The sequence below is a fragment of the Physella acuta genome, unplaced genomic scaffold (genome assembly GCF_028476545.2).
Source record: "Physella acuta isolate Inbredline_101_S28 unplaced genomic scaffold, ASM2847654v3 ptg000967l, whole genome shotgun sequence".
Classification (NCBI taxonomy): Eukaryota; Metazoa; Mollusca; class Gastropoda; family Physidae; genus Physella; species Physella acuta.
In genome coordinates, this window is record NW_026732484.1 from 240,685 (window position 1) to 267,235 (window position 26,551).

General features: G+C 30.9%; 1 protein-coding gene across 1 annotated transcript; it reads left to right on the forward strand.

The window, feature by feature from the left end:
* Positions 1 to 26,551, forward strand: LOC131953966 (E3 ubiquitin-protein ligase TRIP12). The gene is made up of 41 exons (XM_059317416.1): positions 1 to 77; positions 4,538 to 4,650; positions 4,887 to 5,329; positions 5,498 to 5,933; positions 6,031 to 6,266; positions 6,358 to 6,444; positions 6,565 to 6,660; positions 7,017 to 7,102; positions 7,434 to 7,631; positions 7,718 to 7,810; positions 8,035 to 8,196; positions 8,506 to 8,628; positions 8,840 to 8,951; positions 9,201 to 9,265; positions 9,347 to 9,396; positions 9,690 to 9,846; positions 10,052 to 10,226; positions 10,303 to 10,430; positions 10,541 to 10,647; positions 10,803 to 10,921; positions 11,018 to 11,252; positions 11,556 to 11,710; positions 13,423 to 13,535; positions 13,895 to 13,973; positions 14,331 to 14,440; positions 14,599 to 14,784; positions 14,937 to 15,044; positions 15,423 to 15,515; positions 15,679 to 15,810; positions 15,999 to 16,267; positions 16,537 to 16,631; positions 17,102 to 17,259; positions 17,728 to 17,873; positions 18,027 to 18,180; positions 18,511 to 18,618; positions 18,993 to 19,262; positions 19,655 to 19,819; positions 20,195 to 20,359; positions 20,676 to 20,789; positions 20,907 to 21,105; positions 21,886 to 26,551. The coding sequence occupies exons 2-41, from the start codon at positions 4,574 to 4,576 to the stop codon at positions 22,080 to 22,082; spliced, it is 6,201 nt and encodes a 2,066-aa protein (XP_059173399.1). The 5' UTR covers positions 1 to 77; positions 4,538 to 4,573; the 3' UTR covers positions 22,083 to 26,551.

Below are 26,551 nucleotides of genomic sequence, written 5' to 3' on the forward strand. Positions count from 1 at the left end.
CATCATCTGTGAGTAGAGAATCCATTTCACAGCTGTAAATCAACAACCTTTGTGACTTCATTGTTTACAAACTACAAGTAATTATCTGCAATAGTTAAAATTCCCTCTCATGCTAATCACATACATACTTTTGTCTTGTCTTTAATTCTATGAGATGATTTTTAGAGATTGATCTGTCCGACAATGTTGTTTTTGTAAGGTTTAATAAAGTCACTAAATTTTTCCCCCACCAGTGGCAGTGCCAGACTATTTTATTTTTTTTAAGTTTCAGTAGGCCTAGTCTAGTACTAGTAGATCTAGATTCTAGTTCTAAATCTAGAATTCTAGATATAAATATCTAGAATCTAGTACTCTAAGTTACCTAGTCTAGCTCTAGCCTTGTAGTCCAGATCTAGTAGAAATTTAGCTTTGGTCTACCTTGTTGAGAGTGAAGTCTTGCTTGTTGTTAGTTCTAGAATCTAGATCTCAGATCTCTCTAGATCTAGAATTCTAGATTCTAGATGATAGAATCAAATTGATCTAGATCTTCTATATTAGTAATCTAGATCTAGAATTCTAGATTAATCTAGATTCTAGATCAAACCTTATTTGAAAATAATGTCTAGATCTAGATTAGATTTAGATGGCCTACCTACTAGTTAGCGAGGCTCACTAAATCTTAATTTTAATTATTTATTTTTTTAACCAATACCAATAAAAGCTAGAGATATTTCTCTAACTAACCAGGCACTACATTTGATGATTTTAGCTCATTTTGAACTAAAATACATGATTTTAATTATTGGTGCCATACAGCTTAGCTGGGAAAGATTTTTCCATGACAACCATTCAAAGATCTGGTTCCTAAAGTTGACCTGAAAACGACCAAGGAGGTTCGTAAGGATCATGTGTGGGGAGGGGGAAGTGGAGGTATGCTGCAATAAAACGAAATCGAAAGGATACTCGTAACTTGGTTATGTAATCTATTTACTGTATTTCTAGTAAACGCCAAAGGAATGAACCAAAAAAAATCACGTATAAATGTTTAAAAATATATAGATCTAAACTTTTTAAAGGTATTCATTTTCACTTTTATTCAGTCTTGATTAATCAGTGTAAATAGGAATGTTTAATTAGGACAATTAGGCCTAATAATAATAGATTGAGTTAACGGCGGAATCTAACCCTCCTCCCTTATCCAGCATGGAAGCTTTGTCCAGGCTGAGTTTTAAATATTTAAAAAAGTAGATCTATATAGACATAATAAAATATCTGTTTTTATTTTTAAAACTGTCGTTGCATTAAATTTCATCACATGTGAGCGAGAAATGCATTCCAAACATCGCCACTCATAGGCTGTGCGTAGTGACGGCTCGCTCGCGTTGTTTTGTCAACGAGAGAAACATCGCCCGTCCGAAGCTAGACATATCCAGGCGGAGTTTTAATACTTAAATTTGTATCTAGAGCTGGTGTCTAGATATATTTAAAGATTGTTAGGCTACGCCTATCACATTAACGTTGATCACTTGTGAGTGAAAAATTATGCAAATTCGTCACGAGCCCGCTTGCGTTCTTTCGACACATCACGCGAGCGTGTGCGCAAGTCCAAGTACTGTGTCAACTAGATCTAGATCTAAGAATGCAAACTTTTCTTTATGCAGGCTGTCCTCTAATATGATTATTATAATTTATTAGCCTAGTCCTTCTGGATCTAAATCATAATAATCAATTATATAAAAAATGAAAGCAAATGAAAATAATATTAACTATAATTCGATCAAGTCGTAATTAGTAATAATAAAATCAAGTAAATAATTTAGCACCTAGACTTTACTAGACGTATCGAGATCGCGTTTCACCACGAGATCACCGGTTTACGGGCTTTTACAGAAATACCAACTAATTCCTATCTTCCCATGTTCAGATCGAAATACTTAATTAATTTGTCCAGCAATGTAAAAATCAAAATTGGAAAATATTCACTTAACGCTTGTCAACATAAATAACAACACAAACGTAGTAAAGAGTCGATAGAGCCACCTAGGCAAACGTCTCCCGCCCAATAGCGGTCACGTGGGTTATGGAATTTTTACTTTTGGTGGTGACCGTTTTGGAGAATTTTTTAAAAAATTAGCGCATGTAATATTCGATTTATTTTTACACAGACTGCTAAATCTAATATTGATGTACTTTCGGTTTCCGATCTACATCGTAGTAGCTAATATTTAAAAAGATCTACGAATGTTTGTCGGCACCACTTTTTGAGCTTCGGTCTTCATTATCCAAAGCAATTTATAGCGTTTCTCTGGCATATTTAGCACTGCCATTTATAGTTTGTTTACATTATGTGAAAAAACCGCCATTTTTCACGAGGTAAACATTTTAAAAACGAATTCCTAGAAAGTCACTTGGGCAGACAAGAAAAATGTCCGAAACTAAGCGTCCGGTGTAGGACGCCATGTTGTTGTTAGCAACCAGAGACGCTTTCAAGTTAGTGAGCCTCGCTACTACTAGTACCTACTTTCAAATCTTAACAAAGTCTCTATTCCAAAGTCTTCCAAGTCGAACTGAAAAAAGTCAGCTATTCTTTAAACTTTAATCCTAAACAATTTGGTTGAGTGGAACAATATGTGGTTGTCGTGCTGGATGTTGTAGGAATGTGGGTTCCAAACCACCAAATGCCTTAATCTCTTTGGGAACAACTTTAAAATTCACAACTATAATTTTTTCCCCTTATTCATGAAAGGGTTAGATCTAATTTCAATTCATTAAAAAAACAAACAATTCAAGTTGTATAGGCCTATTTGCGATTTTTTTTTTTTTCTCATTTGTGACGGGACTGCAGTATATTTGCAGAAAGAAAAAGTCATGTCCTTTAGATTTTTGTCAAGAGAGGAAAAAAACGTGTGAAAACTGTGATAGAAACATAATAATTAAGCCTATCGGATTAAATGGATATGCTCTTTCACCTGAAATTTATTGTATGTGAATTTTAAAATGATTGGCATAGCATTCTGAACTACTAAAAAGTTGCATAATTATTAATTTAGAGTTTAGGCTACTATCAAGTCCTAATGTGTAATTACACTCTAATCACTTAAGCTTTAGACTTAGAGTGCACCATTGACATAATAAATCGTAAATGTGAATATAAACTTAAATCAATACTTTTTCTTATAAAAACAGGCTCTAACACAATAAAAAAAAACCCACTAATCTCTTCAGTATATCTCACCAGTCACAATATCACAATATAAGTGCTTTTATTATTGTAAGATAATATTCTATGTTGAATTTTGCATTATGATAGCAGGCTTGGCCTCCTAATAATTCCTTAACTTGGCATCGAAAATTAATTTCAGAACTTGTAAGTTGTGTTCCAACAAAGTCAAAAAAACTAGGAAGTAGGGAAGTTTATTAAAAATGAAATTGCCCTGTCAGCAATGTTAAGACGTTGGGAACAATTTTTGATTGTCTGGAAATTTAAAAAAATTATCAAGAAAAACATTTTCATTTATATCTGATTTGATCTTTTTAAAAAAATGTATATTAATAATACAGTAATACAGTCTGGTATTTAGTACTACAGTCATAGGAAAAGCAAGGATATAAAACTAATAATAGGAGGGTATTTTGTTCTTGATAAACTGTGAACTGTCCTCCCCATTAAATTAGTTGGGTGAATTTTTATACTGGTTTCCAATAATGAAAGAAGTGTTAGGCTACTGGTAGTTAACTAAATAAACACATGACTGGCTAATGTCAATGCTAACCCTGTCCTTAACCCAAACCCTGGTCCTACCATATGCCTAACCCTAATTTCTAACCATAAAATTATTCATGATTACAATACTACTACTACCAACAACCCAACACACCTATTTTATGAAAGAGTCTATTATTGGACATAGGTATCTAAAATCATCCCAATAGTTTGTAAGGGTTATTTTAATATCAGCCTTGTGGTAACTTAGATCTAAATATCTTGTTATCCTGTTACCAGTTTCCAGTAACGCCACATCAATGGACTTTATGTTAATGGCTGTGAATTAAAAACTATTACATGGTGCAATACTAACATTATCTCAAAACCTAACATAAGCCCTCACATAGCCCTAATTACAATACTACTAACAACTATTTACTACAGAAGTAATTTTAATTTGTTGTTTACTATTATAAACCTTACTTCTGCTTTTTAACTTGTAAAATAATGGATTTTAAAGTATTTTGTCTGGACCTTTTATTAACAAGATTTGGGTACAGGTTAAATAATCTCTGGGACTGAGAGAACTAATTAGATATTAATATCCAGGGAATTGAGGAAAAAGTAGGTGGGCTAGTAAGAATTTTATATAATAAAAATTAACACTCACTGATCCACTATGTTCAGTAACTTGATAGTTCAGTAGGACATTTTCTTAATACAAAATTAAAACTACTTCTGTGACTATCATATAAACCTGAAAAAATTATAGTATAATTAGGGCTTTTTGTTTTTAAAAATGAAACATTACAAACATTGTACTTAGCTTTATAATAAAACTTTTCTCTTCAGACTCATCTGGCATGTGCTGGGTGTGTGCAGTAGCATATGGATGCTCTATGTGAAGAGCTGGCGGGGGGTAGTAAACGAAGGCGCGGTGCAGGGGTTACTTCTAATGCTACAAAGTAAGTAACACTAGTAACAGATTTGAAATTTTTGAAACTATTATTTTAGAGAAAGTATTTAGATGTTTAGATAAAGGTATAATTTGCTAGAAATGTAAATCTAAGGATATTTTTATCTTTGGCTAAAATCAAATCAAATTTAGGGATTAGATATGAACACTACATGAATAAAAACCCAAGTGTGATTCAAAATGCTTTTTTAAATTCAATCATTATTATAACATTTCATATTTCAGATCAAATACTTCACTAAGTGAATCAGCACCTGTCACTAAGCCTCGTAAAGGTAGAAAATCAAAGTCAGAGAAAGAACTATCTGCTACCTCAATTCAAACAGATCTTATTCAAGGGTCTTCAAAACCGCATAAAGTAGACTTGAACCCATCAAAAAGTGATTTTTCATTAAATGTAAATTGTAGTATAGTTGAGACTGCCAGCAAAGGTAAAGGAAAATTAAAAGACAAACAACGATCTTTGAGACCCAGAAAGTCTAATACATCATTAGCTGAAGCTGATTTAGAAGCTGCAGCATTTAGATTTGTTACAGAGACTTTTGACGAGCCTGTGGCAGAGACTGTTATTTCTAAGAAAGGAAAAGGAAAGAAAAGAAAAGGTGGTGATTTATTACAAATTTCACCAGAATTAAAGATTTCTGGAGAGATAGGAGACAGCACATCTGGTAATTGCCATTTTAAATGTAAAAACATAATTTTAAATATTAAATGTTTAATATTACTTTTCTTCTTTTTTGTCTTTAGTCTCATCTATTCAAAAAATAATTTCTATATAAAAAAAAACTGAATCAATAATTTATTTAAAAAAAAATTGTTGATTTGAATATTTTTAGTGCCACCTTCCAAAGGTAAAGGGAAACACAGCAAAGGTATTGACAAAAAAGATAATAGGGAAAAATCTTCTAAGCCATCATCTTTAGCTGATTCTGACGGTGTGCATTTGTATAGTGATCTTGAAGATTTTGTTGAAGACTTTGAGGAGCATCTTTCATCTAAACCATCTAGTCCAAAAAAGCGTTGTCTTAGGTCATCTTCAAACGAAGAAAAGGAGAGTAGCCCTGTGAACGCCTTACCTGGTCCTTCAAATAAATTATCACCACCACTGCCAAAAAAATTAGATACTTCTTCACCTAGTGTTAAAAAGACTGAAGCTAGCAGATCAAAAAAATCCAAGTCTCCAAAAACTAAAGACAAAACTTCTAAAGAAGAAAAGTCTCAGCCCAAAGGAAAAACAAGAGGCAAAAAGACGGGATCTTGTGCCAGTAACAGGTATTTGTTAAAGATTTTCTAGAAAATTAGTATTTTGTATTTTATTCTAATATAAGTAACAATTCAAAATTAATTTTAAAAAATCCTTTCTTTGTAGTGGGCGGCAGTCGTCTACATCAAGTCGAGGATCAGGACGTGCTGGTGCCAGCCGTGGAGCAAGTGTTGGAGCTAGAGAGAGATCGGATTTTAATAAAAATAGTATAGCCACAACCACCGCTACATTTTCAGCTATGTCCTCAAATCACCAACAACAGGATGGTAACAGCAGTGGAGGATCAAGGTCAAGGGAAGGAGGAACTGGTTCAGGAGCTATTGTTCCACCTGAAGGCCAAGGTAAGTTGTGAATTGTTTTAGTACCTCAAATGTATTCTATCAAGCCATAATTGAGAAAATAATTTAAAAACAGGTTTACTTCTTTTTGTAGACTCTGTGTCTGGTATGCCTTTAGGTGCTGTAGGTGGCACTGGTCCTGATAATGAAAGTGATGAATCAGACATGAATCGATTGCAAGGTATGTTTACTTTTACTGATAACTGCCATTTATCATTATAAAAATATGTTTTATTTATGTCATTCTTTTGGAAAATTGAACATTATCTAAAAGATATGTAATAAACTTATCTCATTACAGCTCTCCTGGAAGCCAGAGGATTGCCATCTCATTTGTTTGGAGCATTAGGACCGCGCATGCATCAATTGTTGCACCGTACAATGAGCGGAGGCACATGTAAATTGACTTTAGTAATTTGTGTATATTTGTGTGTGTGTATGTATATCTATGTATCTATCCATATCTATACATCTATCTAAATATAAATATATCTATTTATGTATATATATACATGTGTGTATATAGGCATATATATATATATATATATATATATATATATATATATATATATATATATATATACATATATATATATATATATATGTGTGTGTGTGTGTGTGTGTGTCTGTGTATATATCCACAATTTTGTGAAATAATGTACATTAAAACTTATTGTCAGTAATACCAGCTATCAGAACACACAAACAAAAATATATATAAAACCTCATTTTTGTATCATACATTTAATCAAGTGACAAAAGTTCAGCATCTGTTACAAGGACTTCAGGCCACAGGGGATGAAGCTCAACAGTTATCAGCTGTTATGGATATGTGCCAGGTTTGAGAACATTTAAAAAAAATCTATTAACATTTAACCCCTTAATGTGGATTGTCGCTAAAATGCGACACACCATTGGTGCACTTATTATATGGAGACAGGCGCGTTTATCCTACTGCTGCTGGTCATTGTATTCTATGTACATCCAGACTATTTTATCTAAACTACTGGTCATGCTGTCAAGTCAATATATATGCCAACACCCTTGACTCTGGCATTGCCAGTATTTTAAATTTGTGAATCCTGTCTACTCATAGCGATTATTATTATCAGATCGGTGAAGGAATTTATTTATTTGATTGGAATGTTTTATTTTTATGTTTTATTACAGATTCTAGTTATGGGTAATGAAGACAGTTTAGTCGGTTTTCCAATCAAGCAAGTGGTGCCTGCATTAATCCAGCTTCTGCAAATGGAACATAACTTCGAGATGATGATTCATGCTAGTCGGGCTCTTACATATATGATGGAAGCACTGCCACGGTCTTCAGCATCTGTTGTAGAAGGTGTTGCTGTATTTCTAGAAAAGGTAAATGGTTACAAACATTAAAAAAAAAATTATAAATTTAAAAGAAGCATTCAGTATAAAGTGTTGCACATTTTGTCTATTTATAGCTTCAAGTGATTAATTGTATTGATGTAGCAGAACAGTCTTTATCTGCACTTGAAACACTTTCAAAGCGGCATGGAAAAGCCATCCTGCAAGCTGTGAGTAAATTATATTTATTATATTACTGTACAATTGTTCTATAGAAGTAAGTCAAAAAAATATTTAAACTAAATTATGACAAAGTTTTAAGTTCAACAGATTTCTATTATAATTCCATGTCCATTAACTCGAGCTTTACAATAAATTCTTATTTATGTGCATGAATTAATTCCTAATCTTTCTAAGCACACAAGATTTCAATGTTTTCTTCTTTTAATTTTAGGGTGGTATTTCTGCGTGTCTTATGTTCTTAGACTTCTTTAGCATTATTGCTCAGCGTAGAGCCTTAAATATCACAGCCAACTGTGTTCAGTCTATGTCAGCTGATGAATTCCAGTATATGAGGGACTCTTTATCTTTATTAAGCTCAAGGCTGACACATTCAGTAAGTAAATATTAGCATTTAGATAATAACATTGTGACGGTTCATCAAACTAACTTGTTTTTGTTAAGCGTTTTTGGGACATTAACTTCAAAACTAAATTTGAGTATTAAGGCCTGCACTGCTTGCAAATTTAGGTTAATAACAGAGAGGAAAATGAATGAAATAGAAGGGAGTTTTAGTTTTGAAAATTGTGTTATCGCTGAATTAGCATTTTCAGTTTTTTTAATGATGAGTTGGAAACAAACATGTCCAAGAATTATGATAATTTTAATATTGAAGGGTAACTAGTCAAAAATTTTTATATTGCAGGATAGCAAGTCAGTTGAAAGCGTGTGCTTGTGCTTTGCTCGACTTGTTGATAACTTTCAGAATGATCAAAGACTTTTAAAAGAAATTGCAGTGCATGATTTGCTGACAAACATACAGCAGTTGGTGAGCATAAGCAAATTTAACATTTTCTAGCATGAACTTACAAAAATTTAATAAAAAATATGAAAAAACATTTAGCAATTTTATTTTTAAAAATTGTATACTGCCCACACTTGAAGTAAAATAAAGGTAATTCATCATTACATATATTTTGAAGATCAATAGTTTTAGCCAAGCACTTTCAGACTCTTAACATATTGTATTTATCTCCAAGCTAATGATGAGTCCTCCGGTTATCAACACAAGTGTATTTATCACTGTAGTTAGGATGTTGGTAGTGATGTGTGCAAGCTGTCCTGATTTGGCTGTCATACTGCTTAAACAGAGTAAGTTCTTTGCATGAAAATTTGTCTAAATGTAAAAGAACACTCAACTGTTACTTCATAGTATTGATTTTGCATGGGTTTATTTTTAGTCAATAGAGCAGATGAAGTAGGAAGTGACCATAGCATATGAAGAGATGTCTTGTAAGTTCTAAGCCTAGGCGGTCTTTTGACTTAGTAAAGTTCTAAGCCCAGGCAGTCTTTTAATTTAGTAAGGACCATTTAAAAATATATTGAAACCTTATTTTACAGAAATTGCTGAAACATTGAGATATCTTCTGACAGGATCTTCTGAAACAACTGATCAGTGTTTTGAAGTATGTATGCTTTACATTTCAACTGACAATACATATTTTCTGATTTATCCATAGATTTGACAGTAGCATTTTTTTTTTCAGCTTGTGTCTAGAACTCCACAAGAGCTCTATGAAATTGTCAGTCTTATAGGGTATGTTTAATAAAAAATTAAGTGAAATAATTTACATACAAGGGACTACATAGATATGTTGTTTAGTGTATTGTCTCTTATCAAAGGGCTTTGAATGCCTTCAGTTGTTATGCCAGTATTTTTTTGTAAAGTACCCTGCCCAGCCATGAGCATACCCAGCTTTAATGGATACTTGATTTGAATTATGGGTTAAGTAAAGGTGGCTTTATATTAGAATAACCAGTATTATTTTTAGCCTCTGAATCAAATCTTATTCCACTTAACCATCTTTAATACGATATAAATCATTCCAGTGAGCTTCTACCCCGTCTACCAAGGGATGGTGTGTTTACAGTAAATAGCCTACTTGGAAAAGGTGGAATTGTCAATCAAGATGGAGCTTTGTGGCAGTGGCAAGATGATAGAGCTTTATGGCATATGTACTCCCCAATTGATAATAAAATTGTTGAGGTAGATATAATTAGTGCTGTTTTTAATCAGATAGTTGTTAAATACACTATCTATACAGTATTTCATTTCTCACTACTCCTGTCCATAGGAAAGGGTTGCGACTCTTAAAAATAGTGTTAACCTCTGTTTAAAATACTTTTTAAAAAGATTTTTCTCACTTTTTAAACAAAATTCTATATTTTTTTACTAAACTTAATTTTTTTAGGCTGCCTATCAAGCCGGTGAAGAAGAAGTTAGCTTATCCACAATGGGGAGATCTTATTTGCTGGACTTCAATTCAATGCAGCAAATCAATGAAGATACAGGAACTGCAAGACCAGTGGTTCGTAAAGTAAATAGCCTTGGAGTGTCTGGCCAAAACAGTGCAGCTGGAGACACAGGTAAAATGTTTTTGATTATTCACTCTATATCTTACATCTGTATATCTTTTATTACTCCAAAAACTATTATTTGCAGTTGGTCAGTCAGATCCTAATGTTGAGAGGTGTGATTCTAGAGCTGAAATATTAAAAGAGGATCAGGATTTGGCTTCCAATTTTATCCAAACTTTATTTGCTGTATTATATGAGGTGTACAGTTCCTCTGTGAGTTAATATTTCATACTAATTGTTTTAATTTTCAAAAAACTTTAATGAAGTTATTTTGCAAATCAAATATCTGTTCTTTTTAACTTTTTACTAAAAATTCAATTCAGGCTGGGCCCAATATTCGCCATAAGTGCCTTCAAACCATTCTGAGAATGATCTTTTATTCTCCACCAGACCTTTTAAGAAAAGTTCTTGTTAATCAGTCTGTTTCAAGGTTTGTGTTTTATTACTTAATAATTATTTCTCTAATGAAGAAAGCTGTACAACAAAGAATTCATAAATGAAATGCCAATTTATTTCTAAAACCTATATTCAACTTTTAAAATTGATTGAATTAAAATAGATTCTTTTTGACTATAATTTTTACAGCCACATTGCCTGCATGCTGGGCTCACCTGATCTGAAAGTTGTTGTAGGAGCCTTACAGCTGGCTAATATTTTAATGCAAAAATTGCCTGATGTCTACAGCATTTACTTCAGGCGTGAAGGTAATGTAATTATTTATTTGACATTCAGTATATTTGTTATCAGAGACCAATTCAAGCAAGTTATCTGTAGCACTCAGGAGCACATTTTTTTTACAGGTGTGATGCACCAAATTCAAAAACTAGCCACTCAAGAGACATCACCATCGTCCCCTACAAAATCTTGCCACTCTCCTGGCTCTTCACCAGTTTTAGGATCTACATCTGATTCCAGTTGTGTGCTTCTTCCTCCTATGCCAAGGATGGAAGCTCCTGAAGTAGGAGAAGGAGATGATATGTTTGCTGGTGGTGCTTCACATCACTTAGAAGAGCCATGTGCTTCATCTGCCCATATGTAAGCTTTTATTTTAAAATTGCATGTTTAGTTTGCTGAATATTTTGGGGAGTAGAGTGAAGATAATTAATGTTGCAAGACCGCATCCCATTTTCATAGAACAACTAGTATTTACAAAAAGAAGTAAACATTAAATTAGTTTACCTGTGAAATGCAGGACACAGTACAATGACAAAGGTACAATCACAACTGAATTGCTATGCTCAAATGTAGCTAACCTCTATTACAAATAACAGCAATAACAAAACTATTCTTACAACTTATAAAGTATAGGCCTAAATATTTTTAATACTATTGTCACAGGAAACTAAGTGATGTTTTGAAAAGAAAAAGGCCACCTAGAAGAGGGCCAACTAAGAAAGGAAGTAAACTAGAAGATTCAGGATCATTGGATGTATCTCCTAAGGGAGTTGGTTTACTGTTGGGTAGAAGTTCAAACAGAGGAAAAGCTTCAACTGGTAAAGTGAAATGGGAAATTATCTCTGCTAATAGTTGCTTGTTGCTTTTGTCGAATGCATTAATACAAATATTATTGTGTAAAAAGTTGGTGCCGCTTTTTCAGATATATCAGATTTTTGGACACAAGAATCATATTTTGTTCACTTTCCAGATTCATAAAATTTTAAATTTTCCGTTTAAAAATCCAAGAAACAAGATTTTGTAAAGTTAAAAATTTAGGCATTTTAGAAGTTCAGACTTCAGGGTGATGTTAAGCTTATCACCTTTACTGCCAACTTCCGATGCGTAGACAGAATGATATCCATTGCTATGCAAACATTAACATGTCATCATTTATTGCGCCACTACTTTTTAAAATTAGAGAAAATCAGATTGATATAAAATTTCTAGAATGGCTCATTCTGAAGTAGAGATAGGTCTTAAATTTTAAACTAATTTTTTATTCACAATATTTTAAATATTAATTTTTGTTTTAAGATCATTACAAAGATAATGAGTCCACTAAAGGACTGTCTGTTGAACATAATATGAATAAAAAGACAAAAAGAAATTTCACTTGTATAAAATAAAATTTCATGTAAATTTCAGGATTTTAAAAAAAAATTATAATTTTTTTTTCAGGTATTGTAAAATTTGGGAATCAATTTTCAGGATTTATATAAAAATGAGTTGCATCCCTGAAAATTGTTCCTCAACTATTACAAAAAATTTAAATACTTGGTATTATTTGCAAGCAATTTTGTCTTGTTATAAAAGAATTTATTTTGACAAAGATACATGTCAAAGTTTTAATTCTTTCTGCTGTAAGCAGATTACAGTGTAATCCCATTCATAACATACAGACATTAATTATCAAATTTTAAAGCATAAAATCTGTACTCCGCTAAAAATACCAAATACAAAAAATTGCTTCCCTGTTGCTATACCAGTGTTTCAAAAGCATTATATATGAAGATTTGTTCAATGGAAAGTATAGTGCTGATATGTACAAGTTACATGGCAACTGCATTGCCAAAATGATTGTGTAATCAGGAATGTGACTATTTAGAATTTTGTTGGATTTCTGAATTTTCATAATATTCTAGTTACCATTATCCATCAACAGTTTTGGCATGTTAAGGGCCATTCTGTTTGTTTTCAAACTGCATCTAGGGGTGAGAAGGTTGACATTAGTGAGGAGGAGAGGAACATGTTATGTCTTTTGACACAGATGACTACCAGGTTGAATATGCATATGCTTCTCAGACCTCAAAGACTTAGTATAAAAAAATCTTTATGACCAGTTTTTTTAGTAATCCTTATATTGAAAAATAAAAGATCAGTTTCATTGTGATACAATAGCGCTTACCGAAATATTTTCTAATCTTTTTTTCTGGTCTGGTTACATCTCTAATAAATATTAGCAATTTATTACTTGATCAACAAATGAAAGTATTTTTTTCTATGGTAGAACTTGTGCATCATTAATTTATACTGAAATTGTTTATCTTTCTTTAAAACTTCTTCATAATTTACACAATATATTTGAAGTCCCAAAAATTAAAATAAATTATAGAATCTGTTATTGCTCCTTAATAATTTTTACTTAATAATATACACAACAGATTTTAACATCTTCCTAATAATTATTAACTACTATTTTTTATTGCTTGTTAATCTACCTTTAAAGCTGTTAAAAATATTTTACATGTGCCTATTTTTATTTCTTTAGGTAAAGATGCTAGATCCAGCTCATCTAGTTCTAAAATCCCTTTTTTAACTAATCTAAATCCACGTTCCTGGGGAAGAATGAGTAACTCAGCTGATAGACAGTCATCAATGAAGGTAATAATTAATCTAATTAATAATAAATCTCATGATTTTATTTAATGATTTGATTTAATTGTTGGTTTGTATATTTTCAGTTTTTTATTGCCCAGTATTTCTTGCTTTGAAATAATAAAGTTTAAAATTTTTTAAAGCAGTTAACTTTTTACATTTGGTAGAAAGTAGGTACATAGAGTTTAAAAAGAAAAAAATGTACAGCTTGCATTTTCATAAATCATTTATTTAGATAGTACTGTGTTAGAAGTTCAGTCATTAAGGTTCCACATTAAAATTTTTAATGTTTTCCACTATAGCTATAGATAACCAATAAAGATATTTTCTACCGTCCACTTAAATATTTAAACTTTTATTTGAAGGATATGTTGTCTCATAAGCAAATGCTACCACCTATGATAGTCAACAAAGAAAAAGTGAAAGCATGGATAAAAGAGCAATGTAAGTGAACTAATAAATGTTCTTGTTATAAAATGTATAAAGAAATTAGGGTATAACCACTTTGCAGCTCAAATATTAGCAATTAAAACATTTCACTTTTTATTTCAGAAAGGATTCTTATTGAAATAATTTTTTTAATGGAGATATCTAGACAATGCTTTTTGGGCATATTAAAAACTGTTTAAACCTATTCATTCTAAACAAAAACAAAACGTACAAAGGATAAAAACGTAAATTAAAAAAAAATTCCTGAATCTCTGGAGTATTTATCACATTACACAGGCATTAAAGGAACATAATGTGATCATTTATAGTTGTTTCTTCTTGCTTACTGAAATTTTATTTTTGATTTTCTAGGTAAAATTTTTATGGAGAAATACTTCTCAGCTGACATTCATGGAGAATCTCATCCAGCACTGGATATGCTCAAACGACTTTGTACTGCAACCAAATGTCTTTCTTTACAGGTAATATATATTCTGATAAACATGCAGATAATGCATTTATATTTTTATCAATAGCTAAATAACATGTTTTTGGTGTTACTATTACACTTAAAAAACTTGTAAATTAAAATTTTAGTTCTGTTTAGAGATAAAAATAATACATTTACTTTTTTATCTAGGGTGACAGTGGATTAGATTGCCTATTGGAAATTGCAACAATAATGAGAGAAAGTGATGTGTCACCTTTTGAAGTGATTCATAGTGGCTTAATCTCACAGCTTCTAGAATATCTTACATCCACTTCGGGTGATGTAAATAGAGACATAAGAATTCGCAGATTTCTTCATGTTTTCCTAAACTTCCCAGTAAGAAAATGTTGACATTTTTTAATTAAAAAATTGTTTACTTGTCTTTTTTTAATTTCAAAATATTATATTGATATAATATTTTTTAAAATTAGTACTTCTATAATTATCAAGTTTTTAGTCAACATTTACACATACTTTCCCTTCTGTAGCCTCCTAGTATGGTATATATGAAGGAGTCTCCAATTGAGAAGAACAACACACCAGCTCTTTCAAATCTTGTCTCAAAGTTATTGGCATGTTTACATCAGCTGGAACAGGTAGTGTGTTTTAATTTATAGCAGTTAATTACCCATGTACTTTATAAAAACTAAGAAATAACATAATTGTTAATGTAAAACTTGTGTAATACTTGTGCAAAATGTAGATATTTCTCATTATTATGTATTATCATTTATTTCAAGTTGTATTCACTTTAAAAAAAGTAGAAGAATAAAACACTTGGTTTTTTTTTATTATAATTTTTTACAATCTTGGGTTTCATTACCTTATATTTTGCTGTAAATTTATTTTTTTCTGTTCAAAATAGCTGTGACATATTTTTATAAACTTCTTTCTTAAGATATTTTTGTGTGTAAGCAACTAAATATGATTGATGCTTAATCCTAATTAATTAAAGTCACAACCAATTTATATAGTTTCAAGTAAAGGTCCATGATCTTCCTGGAGGGAGCAGTGGGACCAGTCGAGGGGGGAATGCACTGAGATTTTTTACTACGCATCAGCTGAAGGTATATTTTAATAAGTAATCTTAACTACTGTAGTCTGTAAGATATATATAAACTGAAATATCTTAGTTTAATGTCAGGTGATATGTAATTTCACCTATCTCATGACACTAAATTATAACAATAAAATAAAAATAAATCCTGTTATGCATTCATTTATTTATAGTGCCAATTACAAAGACATCCAGCCTGCACTACATTAAAACAGTGGAAAGGAGGTCCTGTTAAAATAGACCCTCTTGCTCTAGTACAAGCAATAGAGAAATATTTGCTTGTGAGAGGATTTGGAAAAACCAGGGTAAGAGTAGGTAGATGCTAATAACATACTTTTAACAAGCTTATGTTTTTCATAATGATAGCAGGCATAATGTATTTATAAATGCTTTTGTAACTATAGCCTTTTGAAAGCAAATTCTTAAAAAAGAAAATACATTCAATGCTTGTTTTTAACACCATTACTTAACTGTTTTATTTATTTGGCAACAGGAAGGTGCAGATGAAGATCTTAGTGATGATGATAATTCAGATGAAGAAATGGAGGAACAAATGGCTTCAATCATGATATCTGCCACATCTCCAAGACACAGGCTTGAATTTTTAATAGGCGACCATATTTTGCCGTACAATATGACTGTATATCAGGCTGTGAAACAGTTTGTTTGCCATGGTGGTACAGAGGTTGGTGACTTTAGTGATGGTGATACAGACACACCCTTTGGAAATACTAGCATCTGGGTACAGACACACACTATTTGGTAGGTGTAAATTCTTTTGCTAAGTTTTTCACTTGATATAAAATAAAACATATAGTTTTCATTTTCATAAATTCAAGATTTTATCACACATCTTACTATTTGTAGACTCAAAATAAAAATAAAAGGTTTAAAATTTTAATTTAGCAATTTTAATTACAGGCTTAAAGAGTTAAATTTAGAAATTAGATGTGAATTCATTCGGTAGGTAATATTATCTCATACCCTTGTTCACCTGAATTTTACATGTGTAATTATTTTTATTTTGGAAGGTACCGACCAGCAACAGAACAAGAGGATAATACAGCAACTAGTCCAAAGAAAACAAAGGCAGAGTCTAAAAGCTCTAAATCTTCCAAGAAAAAAGGTAGGGATTTGTATGTTTAACTTGAGCTAAATTTTGCTGTTTAATTTTTTTAAAAAGTTATGAACTTATCATCATCATTTCACGCTCATGCCCAAGACACATGGGGCAGATGAAGTAGAGCTTCAGAGACCTTGGCATATGAAGGGATAGCGTGGTCAGCACTATGCACAGCCGCCTTTGTTTCCCTAACGTGAGTTAGGTACCCATCAGAGCTGATAAGACTCATGGACGTTCCTCTAAATTGAATCTAGATTTGAACCCAAGACTCTAGGGTTAGCAGTATAACTCTTTACCGCTAGGCCACGCTGTCATGAAACACTAAATACATTAATAACTTTGTGAGCTAGTTCTCATTGGTGGCAACACTTTACCATAATATCATGCATATGTCATTCCCCAAACATAAATTGGAATCTAGCATTAACACTTAAAGCTGTATTTTACAATGCACATTTTGTTTTCTGTACTAGAATCAAGGGCAAGTAGTCCAGTCTCTCAGCCTGTGTTACATAGCTTTCTGCAAGACAAACTACCTCCATCTGTTACTGTTCAGGATGCTTCATTAGAAACAATAGCTTTGTTGAGAGTTCTTCATGCTCTTAATAGGCATTGGTCATCAATATATGATGTAAGTTAGCATATTATTTGTTTTCCTAGAACAGTAAAAGTAACTTTACATGATTAATATGAAAAGGATGGGACATTCTGTTATAAGACATTTTTACATTACATTAATTGTATGAACACATGTAAAAATGAGTACCATCATAATTAAATGATAATTTTTGAAAAAGTTCAAATCTGCATAGTATTCAATTTTCAGTGGTCATTTCTCAATAACTATTGTTAATGTACGTATAACATCTAAGCATTTTAAAATTATGGTAATTTCAAAATGTATTATTAGAAATTAATTTCCTGATACATTTATGTAATTGTCTGAGTTCTTTGTTTTGTTAATGTTTTAATACAAAGTGTTGTTTTAATTTAGAGAGGTCAAAACATTTTAAAAATCAATGTTGTCAAGCTATTTTATGTTAGTATGCAAATTGTGAACATTGTACTTTTTTTCACTGTTTAATTTAAAACAAAATAGGTACCATTTCTACCAGCACAAATACTGTCTTCTTCTGAGTTTATGAGTAGCAAGTTGACAGCTAAAGCCAACAGACAGCTTCAAGACCCACTAATAATAATGACTGGCAATTTACCAAATTGGTTACCAGAAATTGGGCAAACAGCGTATGTTTAAATTTGTATAGAATTAGTGTTTACAACTGATAAAATCATTGTTTTTGATATATCAAAATTTTAAAAAATACTTCAATCGGCTTGTATAAATAATATCCTCAAACTTTTCTGTCAGTTTAAAAGTAATTGTTTTTATATTTCCAGACCATTCCTTTTTCCATTTGACACAAGACAAATGCTGTTCTTTGCCACAACATTTGACCGGGATCGTGCAGTTTTAAGACTGCAACAAGACCAAGCAGGTGAAAGCTCTAATCATGATAGTGAAAGAGTTGGACCTCGTTTAGATAGGAAAAGGGTAAATATCTTAGTTTTTTGAGTTTTCATTTTGTATATAAAATGAAATTGATCAATTCATCACTTAAGTTTTAAATTATTATTTATATTATTATTTATAATAGCCCTTAATGTCTAAGTATTTAAAGAAATTACTGTATTTGTGGGGTAAAAATATTTTTAAAAGTCCTGGGTAGTTGTATTTTAATCATTGTTGCCAATATAAGGCTAGTATATCCCAAAACTATATTTTTACTTGAAAAATGGTGGGTCGTGTAGTCTTATTCCCGCCAATTGTCTTATACGGTTGAAAATACGGTATCCTGAATGAAAATTTATAATTTACTAACAGAGAGAAGTAAGCCGAAAGGATATTTTGAAACAAGCAGAAAAAGTGATGGAAGATATGGGTAACTCAACAAATGCTCGAACGATGTTGGAAATACATTATGAGAATGAGGTATCACCTTTTTCTATGTTGCTTAATTTTTACCAGTATGTGGAATGAGTTTTAAATTTTTAAAAGTGAAACTACCTATTTCATTCACAAATTTAAATTTTAAACCAAAATAGTTCTGTTATAAAGTAAGATTGCTGCTAATTAATGTGTAAGATCGATTGGTTTTCGCATACATTTTGTACATTTTACATTTTTGTGATTCTTAATCTGCTCAATGTATTAATATATTTAACCTGAAAGAAATATTTTTAATATGCTTCTGTAGAGGTTCACAAAATCTGTGTAAAATAAGTTGGACAGTTATTTTGTTAAAAATAAAATAAGCAAAATGTCATTGTAATTCATTACTTTTCACATCTTACACTGACTTCTAGGTTGGTACAGGACTAGGCCCAACCCTTGAATTTTACGCACTTGTTAGCAAAGAACTGCAGAGATCTGACCTTGAACTCTGGCGAGGGGAAAGTATAGCTGCTACAAACCCTGCTGATCCCAATTTGAAAGTTGAATATACTCACTCAGCATCCGGCCTTTTCCCATTGCCTCTTCATCGAAGTTCTAAAGCAGCACAGATCAACAAAGTGAAAGCTAAATTTAAATTTTTAGGCAAATTTATGGCAAAGGCATTAATGGATTCAAGAATGGTTAGTACTTCTTGTTGGCTTTCAAGTAATTTCTTTTGTCTGAGAACACTTAAACTGAAACCAAAATCACACCATTCTAAAGTATTTTACTGTTAATCTAGTTAGAGATTAATTGTAAAAATGTTATTTCATATTCTATTAATAATTCAATTGGTTATTTCTTTTTCTTTACGTTCTGTAGCTTATTATTCCAACTCTTTTATTCACACTTGCTTTGGGAATAAAACATTAGGAAATCTGTACAATCAGCTCATTAAGTGGTTACACAAAATAATTAAGAGAAAACTACTTTTATCTTATTGTCTGTATTTCCCCTAATGTTTAGTTTGAAAACTATTATAAAGCATTTGTTCAACATTTTCTTACTCAGTTGAATTTTTTTTCACAATTAGCTCGATCTGCCTTTGAGTCGGGTGTTTTACAAGTGGATATTGGCACAGGAGAATTCACTTTCTTCAAGTGACCTGTATTATGTAGATAAAGTTTTGGCTCAATCTTTTCAGCAGCTAGAAAACATTGTTCATCAAAAGAAACAAATTTTAAATGATAAATCATTAGTAAGTCATAATTTGTTTAATTTTTCATGTACGTTAATGTTAATTAGTAATGATTCCTCTTTAGACCTAGCGATCCATTTTTACAGTTGAAGTAGAGTTCATATGTTTGTTGACCTCAGCTTATGCAGGGATTATGTGGTCAGCCTAATGCCCAGTCACCTTAATGTAAGTCACCATCAGATCTGGGTGGACTCAGAGACCTTCTACTGTCACTTGTCCAAACCGAGATGCAAACTCAAGACCTTTGGGCTAGCAGCTTAACATTCTACCACTCGATTACCCCATCCCCTATTTATGTTAACAAAACAACTCTGATTTACTACATTAGGAATAAAGCTGTGTACAATAAAAGTTATTTTTTTTCTAAATTTAAAGACAGAAGAAAGTAGGAGGCAAGCTCTTTTAAATATATCCATTGATGGATGCTCACTTGAAGATCTTGATCTGTATTTTGTATTACCTGGAAATGAAAATATTGAGTTGTGTAAAGGTGGACGTGACATTCAAGTTTGCTTGGATAATTTAGAGGAATACTTACAAGTAAGTTTAAGAATAGTTCTTCTAAAATATTAAATAGTAATCACCAATGATCAGTAAATTAAATTGATAAATCTGATTAAATAAAAGTTAAAATGCATACAGAGAAGGTGGAATATCACAAGAGTTCAGTTATTGTGTATATATATATATATATATATATATATATATATATATATATATATATATATATATATATATATATATATATGTATATATATATATATATATATATATATAAAATTTATTGGGTATTAATGATGAAAATTTGATGAATCTTAACATGAATCTTTCATGATTGTTTATTGTAATATATTAGCTTGTGCTGCATTGGAGTCTGGTAGAGGGCATCAGTAGACAGTTTGATGCATTTAGAGATGGCTTTGAATCTCTTTTCCCATTATCAACATTACAGTATTTCTACCCTGAAGAGGTAATTAATTTGTAATATGTTTGTTATTTGTACTCATATGCAGTAATAAATACTTAAACCACAATCAGAAATTCAACATTTAGACATATTTTAAAAGAAGGTAATATATTCCTACAGTTAGAACAACTTTTCTGTGGCAACATAGCTGATGTGTGGGATGTCAGAATGTTGATGGACTGTTGTAGACCCGATCATGGCTACACTCATGACTCACAGGCAGTCAAATTTCTCTTTGAAGTGCTCAGTAGTTACAACAATTCTGAGCAGAGGGAATTTTTACAGTTTGTCACTGGTTCACCAAGACTCCCAGTTGGAGGTAAGATACTATTGAGATTGTAAACGTATTTACTAGTTAAATATGAAAATTTTTGGCCCCTAAGTAGGGTGTCGCCTAAGATTTAAATTTCATTATTGTTGAAAATGACATAAACAATTAAAAACTACATAATTTACCTTTAATTTGATGCCGATTATAATTATCAAAATTAATTGGTAGACTAGAAAATAATTTATTAAAAAAATGTGGTTGTTTTTTAAATGGCTACGATTCTATGACTGCTATGGTGGGTTAGTTTTTAAAGAGTGTTGTTGTGATGTGATAGACCGTTGAGCATAAATGTGTCATCTGTTAGAGTTCTTCCTATTCAAATATACAGGCTAATTGGTGGACTTAGTGTTAACTCCGTTATTTCAACAAAGTTATTATTTTCAGAACCTACCCTTTAGATAAGACTGAAAAAATGTTCTGGGACACATTTGGATTTACATTATATCTGAAGACTAGGGCTAGATTTAATATGTGTAAAGAAGAAATAAAAATAAAACATTAATACTTTTTAAATTCATCATGATCCTTTCCTGAAAACGTAGTCATGTTTCATATTTTAAATAAACTATTAAAATGAATACATTATGTATTTTTTGGTAACAAATAAACAGAAACTTCTTATTGGTTTATTGCATTGCCCTTACTGTACAAGTATGTGTAAACTATACTTTTTATCCACTAATAACTATTTGACTGGCTATTTTTAAATAACCTTATTAATTTACCAGTTGTACATGGAAACATTCATTGCCCGTATTTTGTCTTTAGGTTTCAGGAGCTTAAATCCACCTTTGACAATTGTTAGAAAGCAACCCGAGGGATCTGATGATCCAGACTGCTATCTTCCTTCTGTTATGACTTGTGTCAATTATCTAAAACTTCCAGACTACTCATCCATTGAGGTGATGAGAGAGAGGCTTAGTAAAGCAGCAAAAGAAGGACAGCTGTCATTCCATTTATCTTAGTAATATAAACTGATGGATAATTGGAAATTATAAATGTTCTCAGGCTCAGCTTAAGTTCATTCAGTTTTTTTAAAATGTACATACTTCTTAATATAGTATTTTATCCATGAATACAAGTAATGATTCCAGTGGTAAAAATAACTTTTATTTAGATAATAAATTGATAATAAATGTTTGAAAATATTTTGTTTAATCAATGTAAATACAAGTCATTGCTATTTAAAGAAGGAAAATTCATTTATAAATATGAATGTGTGTATACACATGTGTGTGTGTGTGTGTGTATATATATATATATATATATATATATATATATATATATATATATATATATATATATATACATACACACATATATATACACACACACACATTAGTATATGCCTCTGCTAATTCATGTACACAGCCAAATTTCAATACATAAATTATTTCATAATCTCTGTACAGCAAATATAAAAAATGCTGCATGTTTAAATATCTTTACTGTATGAAAGGGAATCTATATATTTTAAAGATGTGGTAAAGTTTTCTTATTAAAAGCTGTTTGTGAATTATCAAATAAAATGGAAAAACATTTTGGAATAGTTAGCTTATTTATCAGTTTGCCCAATTTTACAATTATTAACATTTTAGTATTTCACATTCATTCGATGCTCATGTGTTTATTCAAAGTGTAATATCTATAGTACAAGAAATGCACAAAAAATAAATGATGCTGGGTTTTCAAAAGAATTATATTGGCAAGTAAAAGTTTAGTTTTTGCTTATATAATTATCTTTATTATTGTCATCTATTAGTACCAAGCAAAAACTGTTTTAACATGCTACCTAAAAGAAGTAAACACATTTATTCATTTAAAATATGAAGTTAGGTTGTGCTTTTAAATTGTTTTTAATTATAATAATTTATTAAGATAACACTATTTCATTATATTCTTTTGCATTGTTTTTCTTTCTTACATTAATTTTTCAATGATTTATTGTGACAATTGTTTTCCGCACAGTTTCTCTGTGTAGCTTATATTGTTTTTAATGTATTAACTACTAGAGAAAGACTTTTAGCTACATATTGATGAAACATTACTTATAAAATAAGTTTTGAAAATTACCTTTTGGTAAATTATGCAAGTTGCACAGATTTACAGAAGCTAGAGAAGCTTTACATTTTACCACATTTTAAAAATAGAATTATTCTTTAAAATGTCAAACATGTTAAGTACATCTATACTAAAACAATTTTCTTTCTGTTGGTAAAAACAGTTGTGTTAAATTTGATTTTCTAACTTATAAAGAATTATTTCATCTTTCACTGTTTTATACAATTAATAAAAGCTTTTCTGTAGCAGACAACACATACATTAGACAGTAAAAAAATATAAGCCTGACCAAATAACCAAATACTGGAAAACATGCTGATTGAAAAAAACAAATCTAATGAACAAGCATATATAATAAGTTCTTAGTATGAAGAAAATTTGGCATTGAATAAAGCATATATTGGTATCAGTGAATTAAAATGAATGTACTGCACTATCACATGTTTTATTATGTCACCCATCAGCTTGTTTTTAAGGAATTTAAAGACAAACCATGTTTCAACTTTCTGCTTAATGATATAATCTATTATTAAAGTTGACATATCAAATGTATGTTATGATGCTTAGGCTAGGTAATGAAAATGTACCAATATAATATATGGGTACATATGAAAATGTACCAATATAATATATAGGTACATATCATATATGTTAAATGTCTAGAAGTTTTAAAACCATTGAATTCTAGAGTAATTATGTCCTTAATGCAATGTATATCCCAATCACTTAATCATCTGTATTTGAGAATCAAAGGGCTTGTCTAGTGCATTGAGTTCTTGTAGTTTTATTTTAATTTTTATGAAACTTACATGGCATTCTTCATGGAGTTAGATCTATTTTAGTGCACAGCTGTTAAAATAGATCTAATATACCATAGCCAATTAATTGTCTTTAATAAAATAAAAAATTCTTCAAGTATTTTGTTAGCCATTTTAATGCACATTTTATTGAAGTTAATCATGTGTGTAAAGTAATTAACAATTTTTAAAAATGTTTTAGTTTTAAGTTTTTTATTTATCTGGATAAATTTGGACAGAATGAATAACCACAGTTTATTAACTTTAGTATTGCATAATTGAATTATTGTTAAGTTGAGAGCTACTTTGTTTCATCATGTTGTGAAGTAAACAGTTATGCCATTTTAGTTGCTTCAACAGTAAGCAATGAGAACTGAAAAGTCAGCATGTTTTAAAATGTTCATAGAAGTGATGTGTGACAAAGTGCATGGAATCTTTAGGCCAAAAACTCATTCAATCATCAGTTAAGGATTTTTCTTACAGTTCTTTCAAAATTTAGTTTTTTTTGTGTGTACATATTTCATGTTTAATACAGTGTATATAACATTTAATTCTCATTGTGTGCATATATTACCTTGATTGTAGTAACCAGTTAACATCTACCATACTTTATTTGACAAGTTGAGTTAATTTTTTAATGCATTCAAAATTTGTTTGTCATTCTTTTCTTCTAAATACACCTCGTTGTTTTGAATTGTTTTCCTTAGTGGCAAATGTATTACTAACATTGTATCCTGTAGCAGTGTAGATAAAAAAAATTTGACTAGAAGAGCTGTGAAAAAGTGCAACAATTTTAGCACCTCAGTCAAATACATAACAAGCAATATTTTTTAGTGTTTATATGTCCTATCAGATCAGTGATCCTCAAGCTGATAATTTTCATGCCACCATTTTTACTTTCTCGTATATACGAAGTATAGAGAAAGTATTGTAATCGTGCACAAAAATAACTTGAAATTTTAACAATTTTCACCGTATTACACCTCAGTCCTTCATCACATCCGAAGTATAGAGGACTTATTTTAATCGGACAAAAATGATCAATCCAGATTTATCAAAATTAAGAGGTTTTATGCGTAATCCAGTCTGAAAAACTGGGCTTTGCAATTCTGTCCGTATGTCTGTGTGTCTGTGTGTGTGTGTGTCCGTGTGTAAACACGATAACTTGAGTACCGTTACAGCTAGGTGGATGAAATTTCATATATAAGTATTTTATCAAAATCGTAGATCCGTATCAACTTTTGAGCGATTTCCGATAACCGGAAGTGGTACTTTTTCTACTTTGAATTTTTCAAAAGCCTATAACTTGAGTACTATTTCAGATGGATAAATGAAATTTCACATGTAAGTATAAGATCTAGTTATCTACCTTCTGTCAAATTTTGAGTAATTTCCGTTGCCCGGAAGTACTAATTTACGCTACTTCCGATTTCTGAAAAAAACGAATGTAAATTTTTAAAGTACTAATAATATTGCGCACTATTATGCGCTTTTTTATTTCGCGTTCACTTGGTGTGCAGTCTTTTGTCTACGAGATTTTATTCTTATTTTAAAATGGATTAAAAATCATGTCTATAGCCCGAGTTCTCATCCCCTGTTTGTTTATATAGGAATATTCGAGAAAGTTTAGGGGAGATCACTCCCGGTTTATTATTTAAAAGAGCAACTTTGTCTTTTTTGCTGTCTTTTTATGGTCACACCTTTTTTTTTTGAGAACCAATGGAGCAGTCCGTTTACTTATAGAACAGTGAATGCCAACATCTAAATTTTCTTTTGTTTCATTCAACTATAGACTTTTGTAATAATCCTTTATCGTGGAAAGTATTCATTAAGTGCTGATTGTCTATTAGAGTTTAGAATGCTGGAGTCCATTTGATGCTTGCTAGCTAATGCTAGTGTCAGTGATTAGTTCACCCCAGACAATTGTTGCTTCATACATATTTCAATGTTATATTTTATTTGTCGGCTATTTTTTATTTACTTGTCCATAATAAAATTGAGGGCTTTGTTTTTTGTGTATAGGGTTTAATCTATATTTAAAAAAATTAATCTCCCCCTTTTTTGCACTGTGGTTGCCTGGTTGTTAAGTTAACTGAGTTATGGAATACAGTGCAGCAGTTAAACCAGATTTTTAAAATTCTCAACTTTCATGGTTACTTTCTTTGATTTTAAATTGCATTAGAAATATGCTAATACTCAATCCTAGACATCTGTGTTGAATCCATCTGTTTATATTGTAAAGAAATGTATTCAACTAAGTAAAGTAGGCTAAAAAATCAGGATATTTTTTTTAAAATGCCAGTTCCCGTTGTTTGAGACTACTTTAGTATATTTGGTAGCCTTAAAGGTGTGGCAAATGCCTAATTAACCAGTGGTTTACTGCCAACATCAAGTTGAGGATCACTGATTTTTGACATGTTTAGTGGTATACAGGGGTTAATTCAAGCTACAGTTTAACCTTTTTATTTTGTTTGCTGCATTAGTTAAGGTTTCTGCTTTGTGTAGTCATAAAAATGTGATTGTGTATGGAAAGTTTTCTGCATATTCCTATCTACATTAAAGTTATTGAACACTGA